The 17,843-nt window shown below is 37.3% G+C and overlaps 1 protein-coding gene across 1 annotated transcript; it reads left to right on the top strand.

Moving 5' to 3' along the window:
• The first annotated feature begins 2,945 nt into the window (after positions 1-2,945).
• LOC131950933 (atrial natriuretic peptide receptor 3-like) lies at positions 2,946-10,342 on the top strand. Its single transcript, XM_059313143.1, has 5 exons — positions 2,946-3,164; positions 3,628-3,806; positions 4,684-4,813; positions 8,796-8,991; positions 10,329-10,342. The coding sequence occupies exons 1-5, from the start codon at positions 2,994-2,996 to the stop codon at positions 10,340-10,342; spliced, it is 690 nt and encodes a 229-aa protein (XP_059169126.1). The 5' UTR covers positions 2,946-2,993.
• The last annotated feature ends 7,501 nt before the right edge of the window (positions 10,343-17,843 follow it).

Genomic DNA, 17,843 nt, shown 5'->3' with positions numbered 1-17,843 from the left:
TGTGCGCTTTTTTCTGTTTGCGCTTTTTTCCGTTTGCGCTTTTTTCTGTTTGCGCTTTTTTCTGTTTGCGCTTTTTTCCGTTTGCGCTTTTTTCTGTGTGCGCTTTTTTCTTTTGCGCTTTTTTCTCTTTGCGCTTTTTTCCGTTGCGCTTTTTGTTTTGCGCTTTTTTCCGTTGCACTTTTTTCCGTTGCGGTTCTTTCCGGCCACCATTTACGTTTACTCTTTATAAACATTCGAAGGTTACGAGAAAAGTTATTAAAGTCTAGGATCGATTCCAATTTAGAAGACACAAACAATGGCAGATGAAGTTTAATTTTATGTCGTAAATATGTGTGATTCGGACGGTTAAGTACGAGTGATAGAGCGCTCTACATCTAATACGTAAGTCTCGATTTCGGATCTCGATCCATATTTTGTTTCATGTTAGAGGAAGTAAAGTGGGGTTGGGTAATTCTGACAACATCGTTCCTTCATATGCGGAGAACCAGAAACACATAAGTTCTACTTTATCTGCCCTAGGGGTAGTTAGCTTTGAAAAGGCAAATTTACTTGAAATGTGTGCGTAACCTTTAATTAAAAAATTTCAGTTTCAGTAAATTTACTGTTCAGAATGCACTTAAGTTCTTATAAATACTCTCATTTACTTTAAAAAAACATGCGTTTTTTTCCGGTGTTGTGATGGCGTACCTATAAATATTTATAAAACAACATGGGCTAGTTGACAAAAAAAGTGGTAAAAAAATGTAAACAGACCGAAATGAAAGATGTTATTAAGGGAAATGTTTTGAATTATTGACAAACCGTTCCCTGATTGGAAGCGGTGCAAAAAAAACAAAAAACAAGGGCAAAACAAGTTATAACAAGACACCCAACTGAGCAGAATCAAAAGTGTATTTAAAATGGGAAAACTATCCTTGAAGTGACGTAAAGAAAGTGAACGATGGCTAGTCTGGTGGCCAGGGCTAGGGGGAGACTTGCTTGTGTGAATTGTGTGGTGACGAGGAAGGAGACAATGAGTGAACCATGGCTTATCAGAAAAGAATTATCTGACTAGAGAAAGGCTTGCTTGTGTGAATTGTGTGATTTGTGTGAATTGTGTGAATTGTTTGGTGAAGTGGAGGATGCAATGAGTGAATGATGGCTAGTCAGAAAACAGTTCTCTGGCTAGCCATAGGGTTTCTTCTGTGAATTGTGAGTGGTGGGGAGGGGGGGGGGAATTAAAAAGCAGGAAAACTTAGCTAGGGGGAGACTTGCTTGTGGGAACTGTGTGTAGTGGCGTTAGGGAATGGTGGGGGGGGGGGGGGGGGCAGTGGTTGCGTTAGGGAAGGGGAGGGAGGCAATCAATGAAGTACGGCTAGTCTTATAAACCTTACTCTGCTTAGGAAAAAACTTGTTTTTGAGTGGTTTGGGAATAGCCAATACATGAACGATGGCTAGTCAGATAAACTAGTCGGAGGACGTTTGCTTGTGTGAGTTGTGTGTGTTGGTTGAAGAGCTAATATGATGGCGAGAGATATAAATAAATGATTTAAATAAACACGGCGGCATGAGGATATATAGGATGAAGCAGCAGGAGGGAAATTCTTTTTTACCATCAACGATAGATCAAAGTGGGGGGAACCAGTGGCGTAGTGTAAAGAGGCTCACTATGACTCGGTTACGGGGCCCAATCGAGAACCCGCCTATGGTAAATGATAGTGATCATAACTACTTTGGCTAGAGGGTTTCGTGTGGTGAATGATGAAATGACATGATATACCAATGGTCGATCATCTCTCACCGGCTGCTGAAGGATGCCTGTTATGAAGTAGGGGGGTGGGGAGGGGGGTGGAGTAAAAGTTGTGGGGGAGTAGAGATGGCCATCAGATAAACGGTTCCTGGGGGGGGGGGGGATGGATTTTGTCAATACATATTTCCGCTATATCTGTGGTTACTAGATTCACCAATATCAATGTGAAAATATAAACAAAATTACCACTTCACTCAGAAATGCTTCCAACATCCCCTTCTGAGTTCGATGTTAGTTAAGCTCTTCCACACTATACATGCAATTCAAAATATATTTATTAAAACAAATGTAATATCTTTTTGTTTTTTTTTAATAAGAAAATATATTCAAAAGACTACACTTTAAAAATAGTTTAATTAGTTGAATCTGAGCCAGCCCTCGACATTCAACTCTCTGGAAGATCCATAAATGCTCACATCATCAGTGCACACTTTGTTATTTCATCCCGCGTGAAATTTCTCCCTCGTAATCGGCCGAGAGACGCCATCAGACGACTAATTTTGGGGTCAACACGGACCTAAAAGTGACCTTTGTTAAGTCTGTCACTGCTGGTCTGGTCTGTCTGACCATTCTATGGAATTTGGATGAAGGTCATTGATGCCAACAGTATATCAAATCGTGTGGCGATTAAAAGCTTACACATGACATTAGGGTGACATTTAGCCTTTTCACACAGTAATAGTAAAGAAGACTCTATGGCCATTTGTCATTGTGAAATCTCTATTTTTGTCCATGTCTATAGGCTTGTACGTAATATAGGTATATTTACATGCATTATTTTTGTTTATAAGTGTAAAATACTTATACAATAATATATATTCATATGCCGTATAACGAAAACCGGTGAACTATAATTTACTTGCCCGATAGGTCACAAATAGTAGCTTCATTTTACTTTTACTCAGACACACACACAGACACACACACACACACACACATATATATATATATATATATATATATATATACATATATGATTGTGTGTATGTGCGTTACAGTACTCCTGCCTTGAAATGAGAAGAAAACATAATTGATACAATTGTTTTTTTATTATGCCGGCGTTTCAAATGAAACATAAACAGAAACACTAAAACAGAACAACACATTGACATTTGCTTTAACCTTTCTTTTCTCAGACCTCCTGTTTTTACGTCTACCCACGGACCAATGAGAACACAGCTAAGCTAATGTAAACGGCGCATCGATGGGGTCTACGATGCTCATCCTCTGGGTCACCCAGTTCCTGGTCAACTCGATTGCCGGCACCGAGCCCACCGATGGTCAGGTAACCATGGTGACGCTACTCCCGATGAACGAGAGCTACACGTTCTCGATGAAAAGAGTTCTCCCTGCTATACTAATAGCTGCTGAAAAGGTAAAACGACTAAACAGAACTCTATTTTTTAAATTGTGTATAAAATACATCAACTGCTGAAAAGGTAAAACAACTAACAAAACTCTAATATTTTAATTGTGTATAAAATACATCAGCTGCTGAAAAGGTAAAATAACTAACAAAACTCTAATATTTTAATTGTGTATAAAATACATCAGCTGCTGAAAAGGTAAAATAACTAACAAAACTCTAATATTTTTACTGTGTATAAACTACATAATGGAAGATAATCGCGTTTGAATTTAAAAAAAAAACAAAAAACATTACGTTCTAAAAATATGCTAATGATAAAATGACTAAATGTAAAAAAAAATACACTAATATGGTAAATGTTTTGACGAAATTAATGGAGAAATGTAACTTTTCTAGTTTGTTTTTTTAAATTGCATGCGTCAGTTACGACTTGTATCTTCCCCCCCCCTACCTTCTCTCTTCACAACAGGTGTGCCAACCAGGTGGTCCACTAGAGGGGCGCCGTATTGAAATCCTCCACGCTGACACCCACTGCGCCGCCAACGAGGCGATGAACGAGGCCATCACGTTCTACATCAACAGAAGGCCCCACGTCTTGCTCGGGCCTAGCTGTGAATATGCTCTGGCGCCGGTAGCTAGACAGGCCAGGTCAGTTCAGTCGCGCCAATAGACAGATCAAATCAGTTGTGTCAATAGACAGACGGATAAAATCAGTTGTGTCAATAGTCCGCCACGTCAATTCAGCTGTGTGAATAGCTCGTCAAGCCATGTCTGTTATAGTGTGCCAATAGCCTGGCATGTCAAATCAGTTGTGTTAATAGCTCGTCGGGCCAGGTCAGTTCTGTCGTGCCAATAGCTCGTCAGACCAGCTCTGCCCTGTCAATTAGCCGACATACCAGATCAGTTGTGCCAATAGCCAATCATACTAATACAGTCACGCTAATATCCTACGTGTAAAATCAGTTGTGTTAATAGATCGTTTGGCCATACCCATTCTAGCGTGCCAATAGCCACCCGGGCCAGGTCATATGAGTCCAGCCTATAGCCCACCCTAAGAGGTTAGGTCAGTCGTGTAGAGTTAAATCGGTAGTCACAAATTCCACAAAAGTTTGTCGTGCCTGTATCACCACTGGCCAGATACATTTAGTTGTGTCTCTTGCTCAAAAACCGACCAAGCTCAATAGTTTGACTCCAAATTGAACGACAGTTTGGAAATAAAATAAAAAACTTCTTGATACCCAAAGTAAAGTGAATTTAAATAAGTATACAATACATTCAACTAAGCACGTATTACCTACGTTGAACGTCTATTCATTGATGTATTTGAACGTCACCATATTTACTTTCGGGAAATTTGACGGTCTATTCATAGATATACATGAACGCTGTTATAATTTTAGATAGTTTTTATATAACGAGAAAGGCTGCTCTGTTCAAAGCTGTATGTTTTCATATTATTATTTATTTACCGTAAAATTCCGGTTTGTTTATATATCTATTAATATACATTATATCATGCTTTCAGGTACTGGAAACTGCCGGTCATCACTACGGCCGCTGCCCGGGACTTTTCCAACCTAAAGGGGTCCGCCTACAAGACTCTAACGCTAGTCTGGAGCACATTGATACAACTAGTACAGGGACTCTATACCATCGTAAGTTCTACGGATCGGTAACCCCCCCCCCCCCTCCCTCTCCACTCTCACCCCTTCAGTCAATGGACGTTGTTTCGTTATAGTTATAAACTAGTTTTGTAATGAAAGAGACGCTTCAAATAGTCTATATACTACTAAAAGTCAAGTTTGTTTACATGTTTGAATATTTATTTTTTTGTTTGTTTTTTTGTTTGTTTTTTTGTTTGCCTGATCGACTATCTCGCATGGTTGCACTCATCGTGGAAAGCTGTAAAATAGTATGTAGGTAGAGAAAAATTTTTGTTTTAAGACAGACTGTTAATCACAAATTTATTTAAAGACGTTAATTAATTTATTGATTTATTCATAGGTAAATTAACCGTATTTTTTTAAAAATGTTAATACTTTGAATAAACTTTGTGGGGATATGACGTCCCTTGATGTGTTTACATTTTTGGTACAATAAAAATGGCAGACTCCATCATAGACTTTGTGGCCCATTCAAAAGTTTAACGCGTTACAAAGCTAATTTTCTGCCGGCTATAACTTAAACAATACGTCCGTTTGCTGTATTTATTACGTTCCAACACTTATATCAATTTTCAACTGCCTTTTTATTTAGTTTTACAATAAATTTCTCTAGATCTAAAGATCAGCTGTCGAAGAAAAGTTATTTTTAGATCTAGATCTAGAATCTAGAATCTAGGTCAAATCATAGATTTATTAGTTATAAATACAATCCAAAAAAACGAGACTTAAGCAAACCAGTCGTAGATCTAGAATATAGATAATTCTATCTAGATTTAGATAATAATGAGTTTCTATATACTAAAATATTTTAGACCTTTATTGTTTTGTATAAATCTTTGTTTTGACTAGGCCCCTATGCAAATTTTGAAGTGCTGGAGTCAGGGCCTAGATCTATTTGCGTAGCTTAAGATTCATACGCGGCTTCTATACCACTATGTGTGCAAAATTATAGACGTAAACTCTAGATATAGCTCAGTCGTATATCTAAAATATAGATAATTCTATCTAGATTTAGATAATAATGATTTTCTATATACTAAACTATCTTAGACCTTTATTATTTTATATAAATCTTTGTTTGGAATATGGTAATTTTGAAATGCTCGCTCCGGGCCTATCAGCGTAGCTAATGATTAGATCTAGATCTAGATCTAGCAAGAAAAACTAAACTTAAGACCTAAGCAAGCGAGTCCTAGAATATAGATCTAGATAGAATTATCTAGATCTAGCTAATTTCAGAACTTCTTTATTTTATATAAATCTTTGTTTGGCTAATTTAAGATTAAATTTAATTTGAAAGTTACTACTACTAGCCTAATATCTAGATCTATGCGCGGAGACTCAAAAGTATAGTATAAAAATTCATTAGTTACGTCACGAGTAAATAGCTAAGTTGATAGCGTAGTCCGCTCTCATGTGGGTGGCACAGGTTCTAGACCAATATGTCAATGATCTTTTTTTTTTCAATTTTTTTTTTTTTTAGATGTGAATGAAAGTTGCCTATCTGAACTTGGCAGGATACAGGGCAGGTGAAGTAGAGTTCATCTGTTTCTTTGTCCTAAGCATATGAAAGGATAGTGTGGTCAGAGACATGCGCGGCTGGAATCGTTTTTTAAACGATAAAAACATGTCGTCTGAGACTTGGCGGGACACTGGGCAGGTGAAGTAGAGTTGAGTAGGTCACCTGTGACGTCAGTATATGAAGGGATAGTCCGAAATCGGTGTTTTCGGTGTTTTTAAAAGATAAAAAAACATTTTTGAATGTGGGGTCTGTTTTTTGTGACGATAAGTGACACTGCAGTAGCGTAGCGAGGAGGGGGGCGGGAGGGGGAGGGGAGGCGGGGGGAGGTGGAGGGGGGAAGGGGGCGGGGGGGGGGGGGGACATATGTTGGGACGCCAAAATGGTTTGGAAAAATAAATTGAAAGGTTGAGGGGGGTGCAAATCGAAAGTTTGAGTGGGGGGGGGGGGGTGCACATCAAAAGTTTGAGGGGGGGGGGGGGGTTGCAAATCGAAATCTTGCGGGGGGGGGGGGGTTCAAATCGAAAAGTTTGTCCCCTGGCGCCGGGAAGGGTCGCTATGCCTCTGAGTGACAGACGTGATGTTTTTTGATGGATGACCCCCGAAACCCACAGTTATCCAAGGGATGACGGGTAGTCTAGTATACTACTAAAAGTCAAGTTTGTTTACATGTTTGAATATTTATTTTTTTGTTTGTTTGTTTGTTTGCCTGATCGACTATCTCGCATGGTTGCACTCATCGTGGAAAGCTGTAAAATAGTATGTAGGTAGAGAAAAAATTTTGTTTTAAGACAGACTGTTAATCACAAATTTATTTAAAGACGTTAATTAATTTATTGATTTATTCATAGTTAAATTAACCGTATTTTTTTAAAAATGTTAATACTTTGAATAAACTTTGTGGGGATAGTGACGTCCCTTGATGTGTTTACTTTTTGGTTCAATAAAAATGGCGGACCCCATCATAGACTTTGTGGCCCATTCAAAAGTTTAACGCGTTACAAAGCTAATTTTCTGCCGGCTATAACTTAAACAATACGTCCGTTTGCTGTATTTATTACGTTCCAACACTTATATCAATTTTCAACTGTCTTTTTCATTTAGTTTTACGATAAATTTCTCTAGATCTAAAGATCAGCTGTCGAAGGAAAGTTATGAATCTAGCCTAGATCTAGCCTAGATCTAGGTCACTACTAGACTTAATGTAAATTCTACATCTAGAATCTATTTCAGGCCTTAATACATCTAGAATCCATTTCAGGCCTTAATTATTTTATATAAATCTTTGTTTGGCTAATTTAAGATTAAATTTAATTTGAAAGTTACTACTACTAGACTTAGATCTAGATCTATGCGCGGAGACTCAAAAGTATAGTATAAAAATTCATTTGTGACGTCACGAGTGAATAGCTAAGTTGGTAGCGTAGCCCGCTCTCATGTGGGTGGCACAGGTTCTAGACCAATATGTCAATGATATTTTTTTTCAATTTTTTTTTTAGATGTGAATGATAAAGTTGCCTATCTGAACTTGGCAGGATACAGGGCAGGTGAAGTAGAGTTCATCTGTTTCTTTGTCCTAAGCATATGAAAGGATAGTGTGGTCAAAGACATGCTCGGCTGGAATCGTTTTTTAAACGATAAAAACATGTTGTCTGAGACTTGGCGGGACACTGGGCAGGTGAAGTAGAGTTGAGTAGGTCACATGTGACGTCAGTATATGAAGGGATAGTCCGAAATCGGTGTTTTCTGTGTTTTTAAAAGATAAGAAACATATTTTTGAATGTGGGGTCTGTTTTTTGTGACGATAAGTGACACTGCAGTAGCGTAGCGAGGAGGGGGGGGGGGGGGCGGGAGGGGGAGGCGGGGGGGGGGGGGGGAAGGGGAGGCGGGGGGAGGTGGAGGGGGGAAGGGGGGGGGGCGGGGGGGACATATGTTGGGGCGCCAAAATGGTTTGGAAAAATAAATTGAAAGGTTGAGGGGGGTTCAAATCGAAAGTTTGAGTGGGGGGGGGGGGGGTGCACATCAAAAGTTTGAGGGGGGGGGGGTTGAAAATCGAAATCTTGGGGGGGTGGGGGTTAAAATCGAAAAGTTTGTCCCCGGGCGCCGGGAAGGGTCGCTATGCCTCTGAGTGACAGACGTGATGTTTTTTTATGGATGACCCCCGAAACCCACAGTTATCCAACGGATGACGGGTATTCTAGTATAAACTAAAAAGTGTGTCTCGGTCTATTATAGCAACACCTACTTGGGTTTCAGTCACAAAATTTGTCTAACAGAAACAAGAAAACAATATGGCTGTTATTTGTTTCTACGCCTAGCTTCAGACACAGACACACACACACAGACATACAGACAAAGTTGCAAAACTAAGTTTTTCCGACTCAGGATGATTTTATGCATGATAACAATATTTCGTATACGAGAAATTAAAAACAAACTCCTTTCAACTCGCAGATGGAGCGGTACGAATGGAGCACCACAAAGATTCTCTACCAACCGGACGGCCTAGAGAACCGATATTGCCACTTTGCTGGCGAAGCTCTCCACTTCGAGCTTACCGCCTTGGGCAAGCCGACCACGTACTTCAAGTTCGAGAAGATCGGCGAGATGCTTGAGAACATGGTCCCGGAAATCGGCAACGACAAAGCCAGTAAGTCTCAAGGCAACTGGTCGCGGTTAGATCCTAGTGTACCTGACCGAAACTGCTTCGCATTTGCATGGAGCAGTCTTATGATAAATGGGTAGGTCATAGAGAATGTGACGTATAGGTTAACTCCATTGTTCCAATCTTTCGTACCGAAGGTCTCAGACGCGCCATGCCGAACTTCCAGAGGCGTGGCTAAGGGATGGCGGGAGGGGGTGGCCGCCCCGGGCCTTAATCTTAGTGGGTGGGCGGGGGGGGGGGGTGCCTAACGTGGTGGAAAATAAATAAATAAAAAGCATTTTCTGAGTTGCAATAACTGAATTATTAGTCAAAGAACTTGACTTTACGGGTTTATTTAACTGTTTTCTGTAACGATTGTGTGACACAAAGGGGAAAGTGACTGGTATACAGCTTTTTTCACTATTTTAATAACTATAATTACATAAAGCGGTGGGAGGAGGGGGGACAAAAATCGATAGTTACCTCGCCCCCGGCCCCGGAATGGGTCGCTACGCGTCTGGGAACATCTAACCCTGACCACGCCTAGTGCGTTCTTTGAAAGTCTGTTATACCTACTGTATTGACTGCCTTATCTAAAAAGGGATGGATTACATAAACTCTACTTCACCTAACGTAAGGACAGTTTGGACTTAATGGGGACGGCGGGGGGGGGGGGTACGTTGCGACATCGCTTGACCAGGTAGATCCTCATTTCTTTTGAGATAACGAAATCCAACTTAGCCTGTTTTATAATCTAACGTAACGTGTACAATTTTTTTATTACTAATACTAATAAATTGATAACCCAAATTGCGAGTAAAGCGTAATGAACTTTACCACCTACTAACGAGAGTCACAATGTACACTAGGATTTAATACGTACGACACAACTTAATTTTTTTTTACCAAACACCTTTGAACACTAAACCACCCCTTCAGTTTTGGCTGCTAAAACACCATACACATCTGAATACTACTCATAATACTCCACACTTACTGTTTAACATAATGTCATTGATATCCATCTGACTTACTATCTTCTATTTGTCTTTACCGAAAAGGTAAGTGCATTTTTTAGATTCTAACTTTTATATTTATTCATGCAATTAACACGTTTTAACAGCAGCCATAAGATGTACATACAATGCCAACACATTATGTACTAAACAAAACACATAACATGTAAGACTATTATGAGAGTATTATCTACCAACAAACTTACAAACGGAATCTACATATAAACCTGTACACATTGAATGAACATGCTATTTGTGTATATGTCAATAACTTGTAAATTGTAATGAATATGTTGCTATTTGTTTACATGTACATCTTGTTTGTAGAATACATCACATAATGAAAATGTTATTTCAGTCCATTTGAATGTTGCTTCGGAGATATGTTTTTTTTAAAAATCCGATATAGATGACACATTTTGAAGTAGTTAATTAGCCCAGGTGGTCTACTTAATTTACTATCACAGTCATTACGCCAGCACGTGACTACTCAAGAGGCGTTGCGACACGTTCTGGGGCCCGGGGCGAATTATACATTTTTGCCTGGGGCGACCGCCCCACCCGCCCTACCCTTGCAACGCCTCTGGACTACTTACCTGTAATTAATTAAAAACGTAACGTACTATTAATATACGTTTAATTTGTTGCTACTTTCGCTAATTTAACTGACCGGTAACACTAATTATGTTATTTCAATGTAATGATACTTAAATAATTAAAACTCATTGTCATGACGCATTGTATTTCCCAACAATATCACTTTGCGTCGTTGCTACTGACATTATTATAACACCATTTGATACAGCTTTTGAAAAAATTAGTGTAATAGTACTTTAAAAAAAATTAAATCTCATAGCAAGTTAGATCAACTACTGATTATCTGTGTAAATCGATTTAAAAATCATTGTTCGATCTATCCCAATATAACCATCAGCATTTCTAATCAATCAATCTTACGCCTACACACATGTAAAAAAAAAATGTCAATCTTTTTTTTAAAAAAACATGTATCATTTAATCTCCCAAAATTTCTTCTTGAAAAAAAAACCCTGAAAAAATAGAAAAACCAAAACAACCTCCCCCACGCCCCCTTTAAAAAAAAAGCAAAACGACAAACCGCGATTTTAATATATTCCTACTAAAACAAACAAGCAGGAAGGGTAGATAATCTGGTAGGTCTGACATTATTTGTCTCCCCTTGAGAGCAATCTTCTTACTTGCCCCTGCCAGCTAGTTGATTACGTTGTTTCTCGCTGCCTGAGTAATTAATGGCTAAGATTGGGTCAAGAATCAACGCTATTGGGCTCTGCAGGTAATTAAAACTACAGAGAGAGAGAGAGATGGAGAGAGAGGGAGAGGGGGAGAGATGGAGAGAAAGAGAGGGAGAGAGATGGAGAGAGAGAGAGGGAGAGAGATAGAAAGAGAGAGAAAGAGAGAGAGAGAGGGAGAGAGAGAGAGAGGGAGAGAGAGGGGAGGGAGAGAGAGAGTTAGAGAGAGAGATAGTAATTTGTAACGGTATTAAAAGTAATAAAGTTGGCCTCTAGGAATCGAAGCGATCTACTTTCACTAGCACGCCAATGGGGGTTGGGATGGGTCGTTAGTGGGTGTAAATATACTGTTGTCTTTTACCGTAGTGTGTGCTTGTTAAAGCTGAACTTTGGGGAATGGCCGTAAACAATTAGTTTTCATTAGGGATAGGTTAAAAAAAAAGACTAGTACTTTAGCGGGTGTTTTATTTTTGTACTTAAAGCTATTGAAAGTATTTTTTGTGATGTTATTTTCGTAACTAAGAATATTTTTAAAATTTAATTTAGTTTCATAAAAAGTTTAATGTTATGTATTGTCATACTGGGTAGTTGATGTAAAGCTCATACATTATTAAGCCATAGCAGATTACATACATATTTTGTATGTAATTATGTGTCACTATACATACAATCACTTTTATTTGCTAACTAAAATTGTTCAATGAAATCTTGATTATATGTACCCGAAAGACTATCGTGTATTTTGATAAATGTTGAAATGTCATGTTGGTTTATGTTGATACTACTGTGTGTTTTATGAGGATGTTGAACTGTATGAGGATGTTGGTGTTGATGTTGGAATAGAAACTATTCATGTTTAACCCTCTATTCACTAGTTATAGATCTCGTGTCATAGAAGTTTCTACTAACTATATATATATATATATATATATATATATATATATATATATATATATATATGTCGTGTTTTCTGTTATGTAAGAGATGTTCCAAGCTTTAAAGAAAACATAACGTTCTGAACACGATTCGTATGGCAACAGTCCAGGCTAGATGGAGTGACCTAGTTAGTCACAGAACTGACGGAGTGGTGCCAGACTCCACAAAGACACTTCCAGTCTCTGTTGCTCCACAAATTGGTCATCTTATAGGGGTGACCTGCAGGTCAAGGATTGTGTGGGGTGGGGGTGGGGGGTGGGTGTAGTCGATAAAAAATGTAGTGGAATAATGTGGTATCGTCACGTGATGCCCGAATGTTGGATACGGTTGACAAGGAGAGGCTTGTAATGGCCGGAGGGTGATTAAGAAACATGTCCGATTATAACCAAATCTGGCCGTTAATTAATAACAAAAGTAATTAAAGTGTTTGCTGTTATAATCTTTAGTTTCTGCTTACATCTGTTGTTTTTCTTTTAGGAATTTTTATCCCGATTATTCGTTTTCTAGTGTTACACGATAGAGTTGTTTCCCATTTTGTTGATTATCTCTAATCCCCATAGGATTGTGTCCCTTTTTTTCTACTCGACCATTAAAGTACGACCTTCTTCACAACTTATCTTACAACAGACTTTAAAAAAAAAATCTAATTTGCTCTCTCCGCGCATGTGATGACGTCACTCGTCTCCAGACAACTTTAGTTTCGGAGTTCATCCATCCAAAGCCTTCCTACAGAAGAATCGACTGTTTATCCCACCCGTACATCCGTCCGTCCTTGACCATCATCCCTCCCTCCTCCCCTCCACCATCTTTGATACATCCTCATTCGCAAAAGCCATCAACGTCTTTAACTCTCCGTATCCTACCCCCATCAAAGTCTTTAACTCTCCGTATCCTACCCCCATCAAAGTCTTTAACTCTCCGTATCTTACCCCCATCAACGTCTTTAACTCTCCGTATCCTACCCCCATCAAAGTCTTTAACTCTCCGTATCCTACCCCCATCAAAGTCTTTAACTCTCCGTATCTTACCCCCATCAACGTCTTTAACTCTCCGTATCCTACCCCCATCAACGTCTTTAACTCTCCGTATCTTACCCCCATCAAAGTCTTTAACTCTCCGTATCTTACCCCCATCAAAGTCTTTAACTCTCCGTATCTTACCCCCATCAACGTCTTTAACTCTCCGTATCTTACCCCCATCAAAGTCTTTAACTCTCCGTATCCTACCCCCATCAACGTCTTTAACTCTCCGTATCCTACCCCCATCAACGTCTTTAACTCTCCGTATCTTACCCCCATCAACGTCTTTAACTCTCCGTATCTTACCCCCATCAAAGTCTTTAACTCTCCGTATCTTACCCCCATCAACGTCTTTAACTCTCCGTATCTTACCCCCATCAACGTCTTTAACTCTCCGTATCCTACCCCCATCAACGTCTTTAACTCTCCGTCTCCCCCCCCCCCATTCCCCTCTTTAAACCATCTTCCCTCTTTCTTTCCCATTTCAACGTCCTTCACCGTCACCTCCCTCTGCCTCCAATCCATCTTTCCTCTCACCATTCCTCCATCTCCCCCCCCCCCCCAATCACTATCCTTAAACCGTCTTCTCTCATTCCCTTCACAACGTCCTTCACTGTCACCTCCCCATTGCCTCCTAGCCACCCTTCCTCCGTCCTTATCCACCCCCCCCCCCCCATCCTCTACCGACATAACAATTCTCCACTTCAAGAACAGCAGGACAATGTCCTCTAGACTTCCTTAGAGCACTGTATCAACGGGGAGAGGAATCTTGCTCGGACTACTTCCGGTATGTCGGCTGTAATCAGATGTAGGTCAATAAGTAATTTCGGACAGTGACCTAATTCTTGGTTATCATCTCTCTAACCCAAGGATTTGTGACTTCCGGTCCCTTGACCATATGCGGCTCACGATAGGAATATTTGAGCCCCTTAATTATATGTATAATGTTATGTTAAGTACACAACAAAGGTTGAAGAAGGACATATAGGTTACGGCTTTACATACACCCTCATATATCAGACATAACATGCTGACCGGTGGAAAGGTATCCACAAGGGTTCTTAGATTATCTAGAGTTTAAATCCGGGGCATGTAATATGTAACTGAGTCGACTCAGCTATGATGGGTACTTGGCTAAGAAAGTAACATCGATGGGGCATCGTGACGACTAACGATCTATTTATAACACCAGGTCAAATAGAAAACAACAACCTATTTTTGTTATATGGACCCTAATGTCAGAAAGGATACTTTTCCTGTTTTTATTTTTGTAAGGCTACGACTTATGTTAATAGGTTAGAAAGTGGGTAGGTTGATATAGATATTGCGTATGCTTTAATGTAGATGATTTAGTTTGAAAATGTTCAGTTCTCGTGGCTGTTTTTAAAAACAGCATTTTACTCAAAAGTGCTCTCATTCATTGTCTACTTTCACGTTCAAAGCTTGCACCTACAATTTTTTTCCATATTAAGATGTGTTTTATTGCTTAACATATTGATCTCTACTCATCTTTCATCAACATACATTTCTGTTTTTTACTCAAAAAAAAAATTCAAACGTTTCAAAATACAATAATATGTATTTGTGAGAATTTAACACAAATTGTTCCCTACAATAATTAACCCCCAAAAAAAAGTTAATTTTTGACACGTTTGAAGCATCATAGTTTTTCCTCGTTTACACCTCGCTTCACAACGCGCGTCAAGAAGACAAGGAAAGATAACCCCTTACGCCGTTTAGAGAATATAATGGAATAAAATTCCCCCCTGGAGAAAAATCACAGCTTTTCCACCAGATTAAGAAAAAAGCTATGGAGCAGATGGCGCGAAAAACGCACTTCTGCTGGAGTGCGGCAGACGGACCAGCTCAAGAGGCTAACGCGAAAACGTTCCAACAGAAAAATAGAATTAGAACCCCGCGCAATTTATTCGCTGTTATTCTTTCACTGCTCCTGGGGCTGAATGATGGACACTTTAACGCGGCAAATATTTATTTACAGAAAACAAATTCACGTTAGGTTACACATGCAAATAATTATATATATATATATATATATATATATATATATATATATATATATATATATATATATAATATATAAAATGATATATATATATATATATCATTATAAATATCTGTAAGTATACATATTATATATATATATATATATATATATATATATATATATATATATATATATATATATATATATATATATATATATAAAATATATATATATATATAAATATATTTATATACTTGCATACACACACACATACATATTCCTTATTTGTAATCATGCATCTTGTCAACCACAAAAAAGCCGTAGCTCGTAATCCGATTATCTTTAACCCCTTCTTGCTGTAAACTAACGCATGTGATTAAGTTGTATTAATTTCTAACGGATAGTCAAGCACTTTAATCTTCTTCATAAGAATTGGTGTAATTATTTACATTTTACCGTATTTATTTAGTATAAGGGGACGTAACTCAAGAAAAACATCTCGCTCCACAATCAGTTGCTGTTACTTCCCCTGACATTAAAATAATAATTATTGTTCAAATTAAAGTTATATTTTTTAGTATGACTATGCAGAGTAACACCAATATGTATACATAATGCACGCTTTAGTTACCTAAATATTATCGTAATCCTAACTCAAACCCATAACTTTCAGTGCAATCGTTAATTATAATTAAAGACTTATTATTATCTCAGCATTATTGTTCAAGCGGTAATTGTTGGTACTACAAAAAAAAATTAAAATAAATCTATACGTATTCTAATTATAGCAGTTGAATATATATATATATATATATATATATATATATATATATATATATATATATATATATATATATATATATATATATGTATTTATAATATATATATATATATATATATATATATATATATATATATATATATATATATATATATATATATATATATATATATATATATATATATATATAATTATTGCCTGTTTATTAAAAAATTTACAAGGGAAGTAATCATTGTAAAAACTTATGTTTCTGTATTATCATGATAGCTTCCCTTTATTGGATTATTAACTGCTTATATTATATATTTTAATCGTGACAAGTTATCGTCTTAATACACGAGTTTTTAAGTAAAGGTAATTTTCCTATTTTATTTATGGAAGTAGTTTCAAATGCATACTAGATGATTCAATTGGGTTTTTATATTTTTTTTTCTTTTGTTTAAAACTGTTACATATATCAATAACAACATTTTTAACAATATTTTTACCCATCATTCCATGATCTGTTCATGTAATTAATATCTTGATTAACTTTTCTTTTATATATTAACATGACACAAAAATAAACAGTCTTAGAAACTGTGTATAAATGTTTTTCCTTAACTCACGTTTGTGTATTAAAAAAAATAATGTATCACGTTCGATCTTTTACAATTCGATCCCTGAATATCGATGCTTTAAATCGTTTATAGAGCTTTACACTGCCTTATCTTAGATCGCGCACTTTTCTCCACGTCACTTCCGGAGTTCAGAGTTCATTTCCCCCGACAACTGACTGGTTTACGATTTCGTGAACTGAATTTCAAACGTCGAGGGAGACATTGCCATCGTGAGGTTTAACTTAAGCCGCCCACGACTTTTCGCATCAGTCCCAATTTGACGTTGCTAAATCTCTGATTTGCCTCTGAAAAAAAATTGAAAATATGAAACAATTTCTGGCCTGGATGAAAAACCTTCAATGTCATTGGAAGTTTTAGTCTTCTTAAATCTTCACTCAAAGATGTTTTTTAGGATCGCTATTTTAACGGACAAGTGGACTATTGCACGTGATTTGATGTCAATATCAATTTACTAAGTCTTTGACAGGAACTAAAGTACTTATTTTGAAAAAACTAATGTTGCTAGTATCCTCTGTATTTGGATTATAACCATTAGTTATAATAATGATAATAATAATACTTTTAATTGTTATTATTTGTTATGATTGATTATTATTAGTTATTTGGGATAAGGTTCGAAAACAGCACATTCTTTGAAACACAGTAGGTCTCTCTCTATCTATCTCTATCTCTCTCTCTCTCTTCCATCTCACTTTTTTCAATATATATATATATATATATATATATATATATATATATATATATATATATATATATATATGTGTGTGTGTGTGTGTATGTGTGTGTGTTTGTATATATATAGGCTATAAATAAATAAATATAAATATATATATATATATATATTAATTTACTTTCTAATTATTTTGTTGATTGGATTATGACTTGTCACATAATCTAAGCTATTCGTGTTCTTCCTGACATATTAAACGACCGATTAAAACAATCTGCATTTTATTACGTAATTTGATGATAAACTCTAAAAGCCACTTCATTAATTATTAAACCCCTGTTATTATCATTAAAATTAATTGAAAATCTTTAAGCTAAGATTAGAGCATCCTATCTCTTAAGATCACTTCACATCAACGTGGCTCTGTCTATATCGTGTTCCACCCCCCCCCCCCTCCCCCTTCTCTTTGCGCGACGAAAATCAATCCCCAACATCAGTAAATAACCCCTCGATATTTTATACGCATGCGCAATAGATTAGCTG

This window comes from Physella acuta, unplaced genomic scaffold, assembly GCF_028476545.2.
Source record: "Physella acuta isolate Inbredline_101_S28 unplaced genomic scaffold, ASM2847654v3 ptg000790l, whole genome shotgun sequence".
NCBI classification, from domain to species: Eukaryota; Metazoa; Mollusca; class Gastropoda; family Physidae; genus Physella; species Physella acuta.
The sequence above is the reverse complement of the archived record's forward strand: the minus strand, read 5'-3'. Positions and strand labels throughout refer to the sequence as shown.

Coding starts and splice junctions, on each gene's coding strand:
- LOC131950933 (XM_059313143.1), top strand. CDS start 2,994: ATGGGGTCTACGATGCTCATCCTCTGGGTCACCCAGTTCCTGGTCAAC. Junction 3,165..3,627: donor TACTAATAGCTGCTGAAAAG/GTAAAACGACTA, acceptor TCTTCACAACAG/GTGTGCCAACCAGGTGGTCC. Junction 4,814..8,795: donor TACAGGGACTCTATACCATC/GTAAGTTCTACG, acceptor TTCAACTCGCAG/ATGGAGCGGTACGAATGGAG.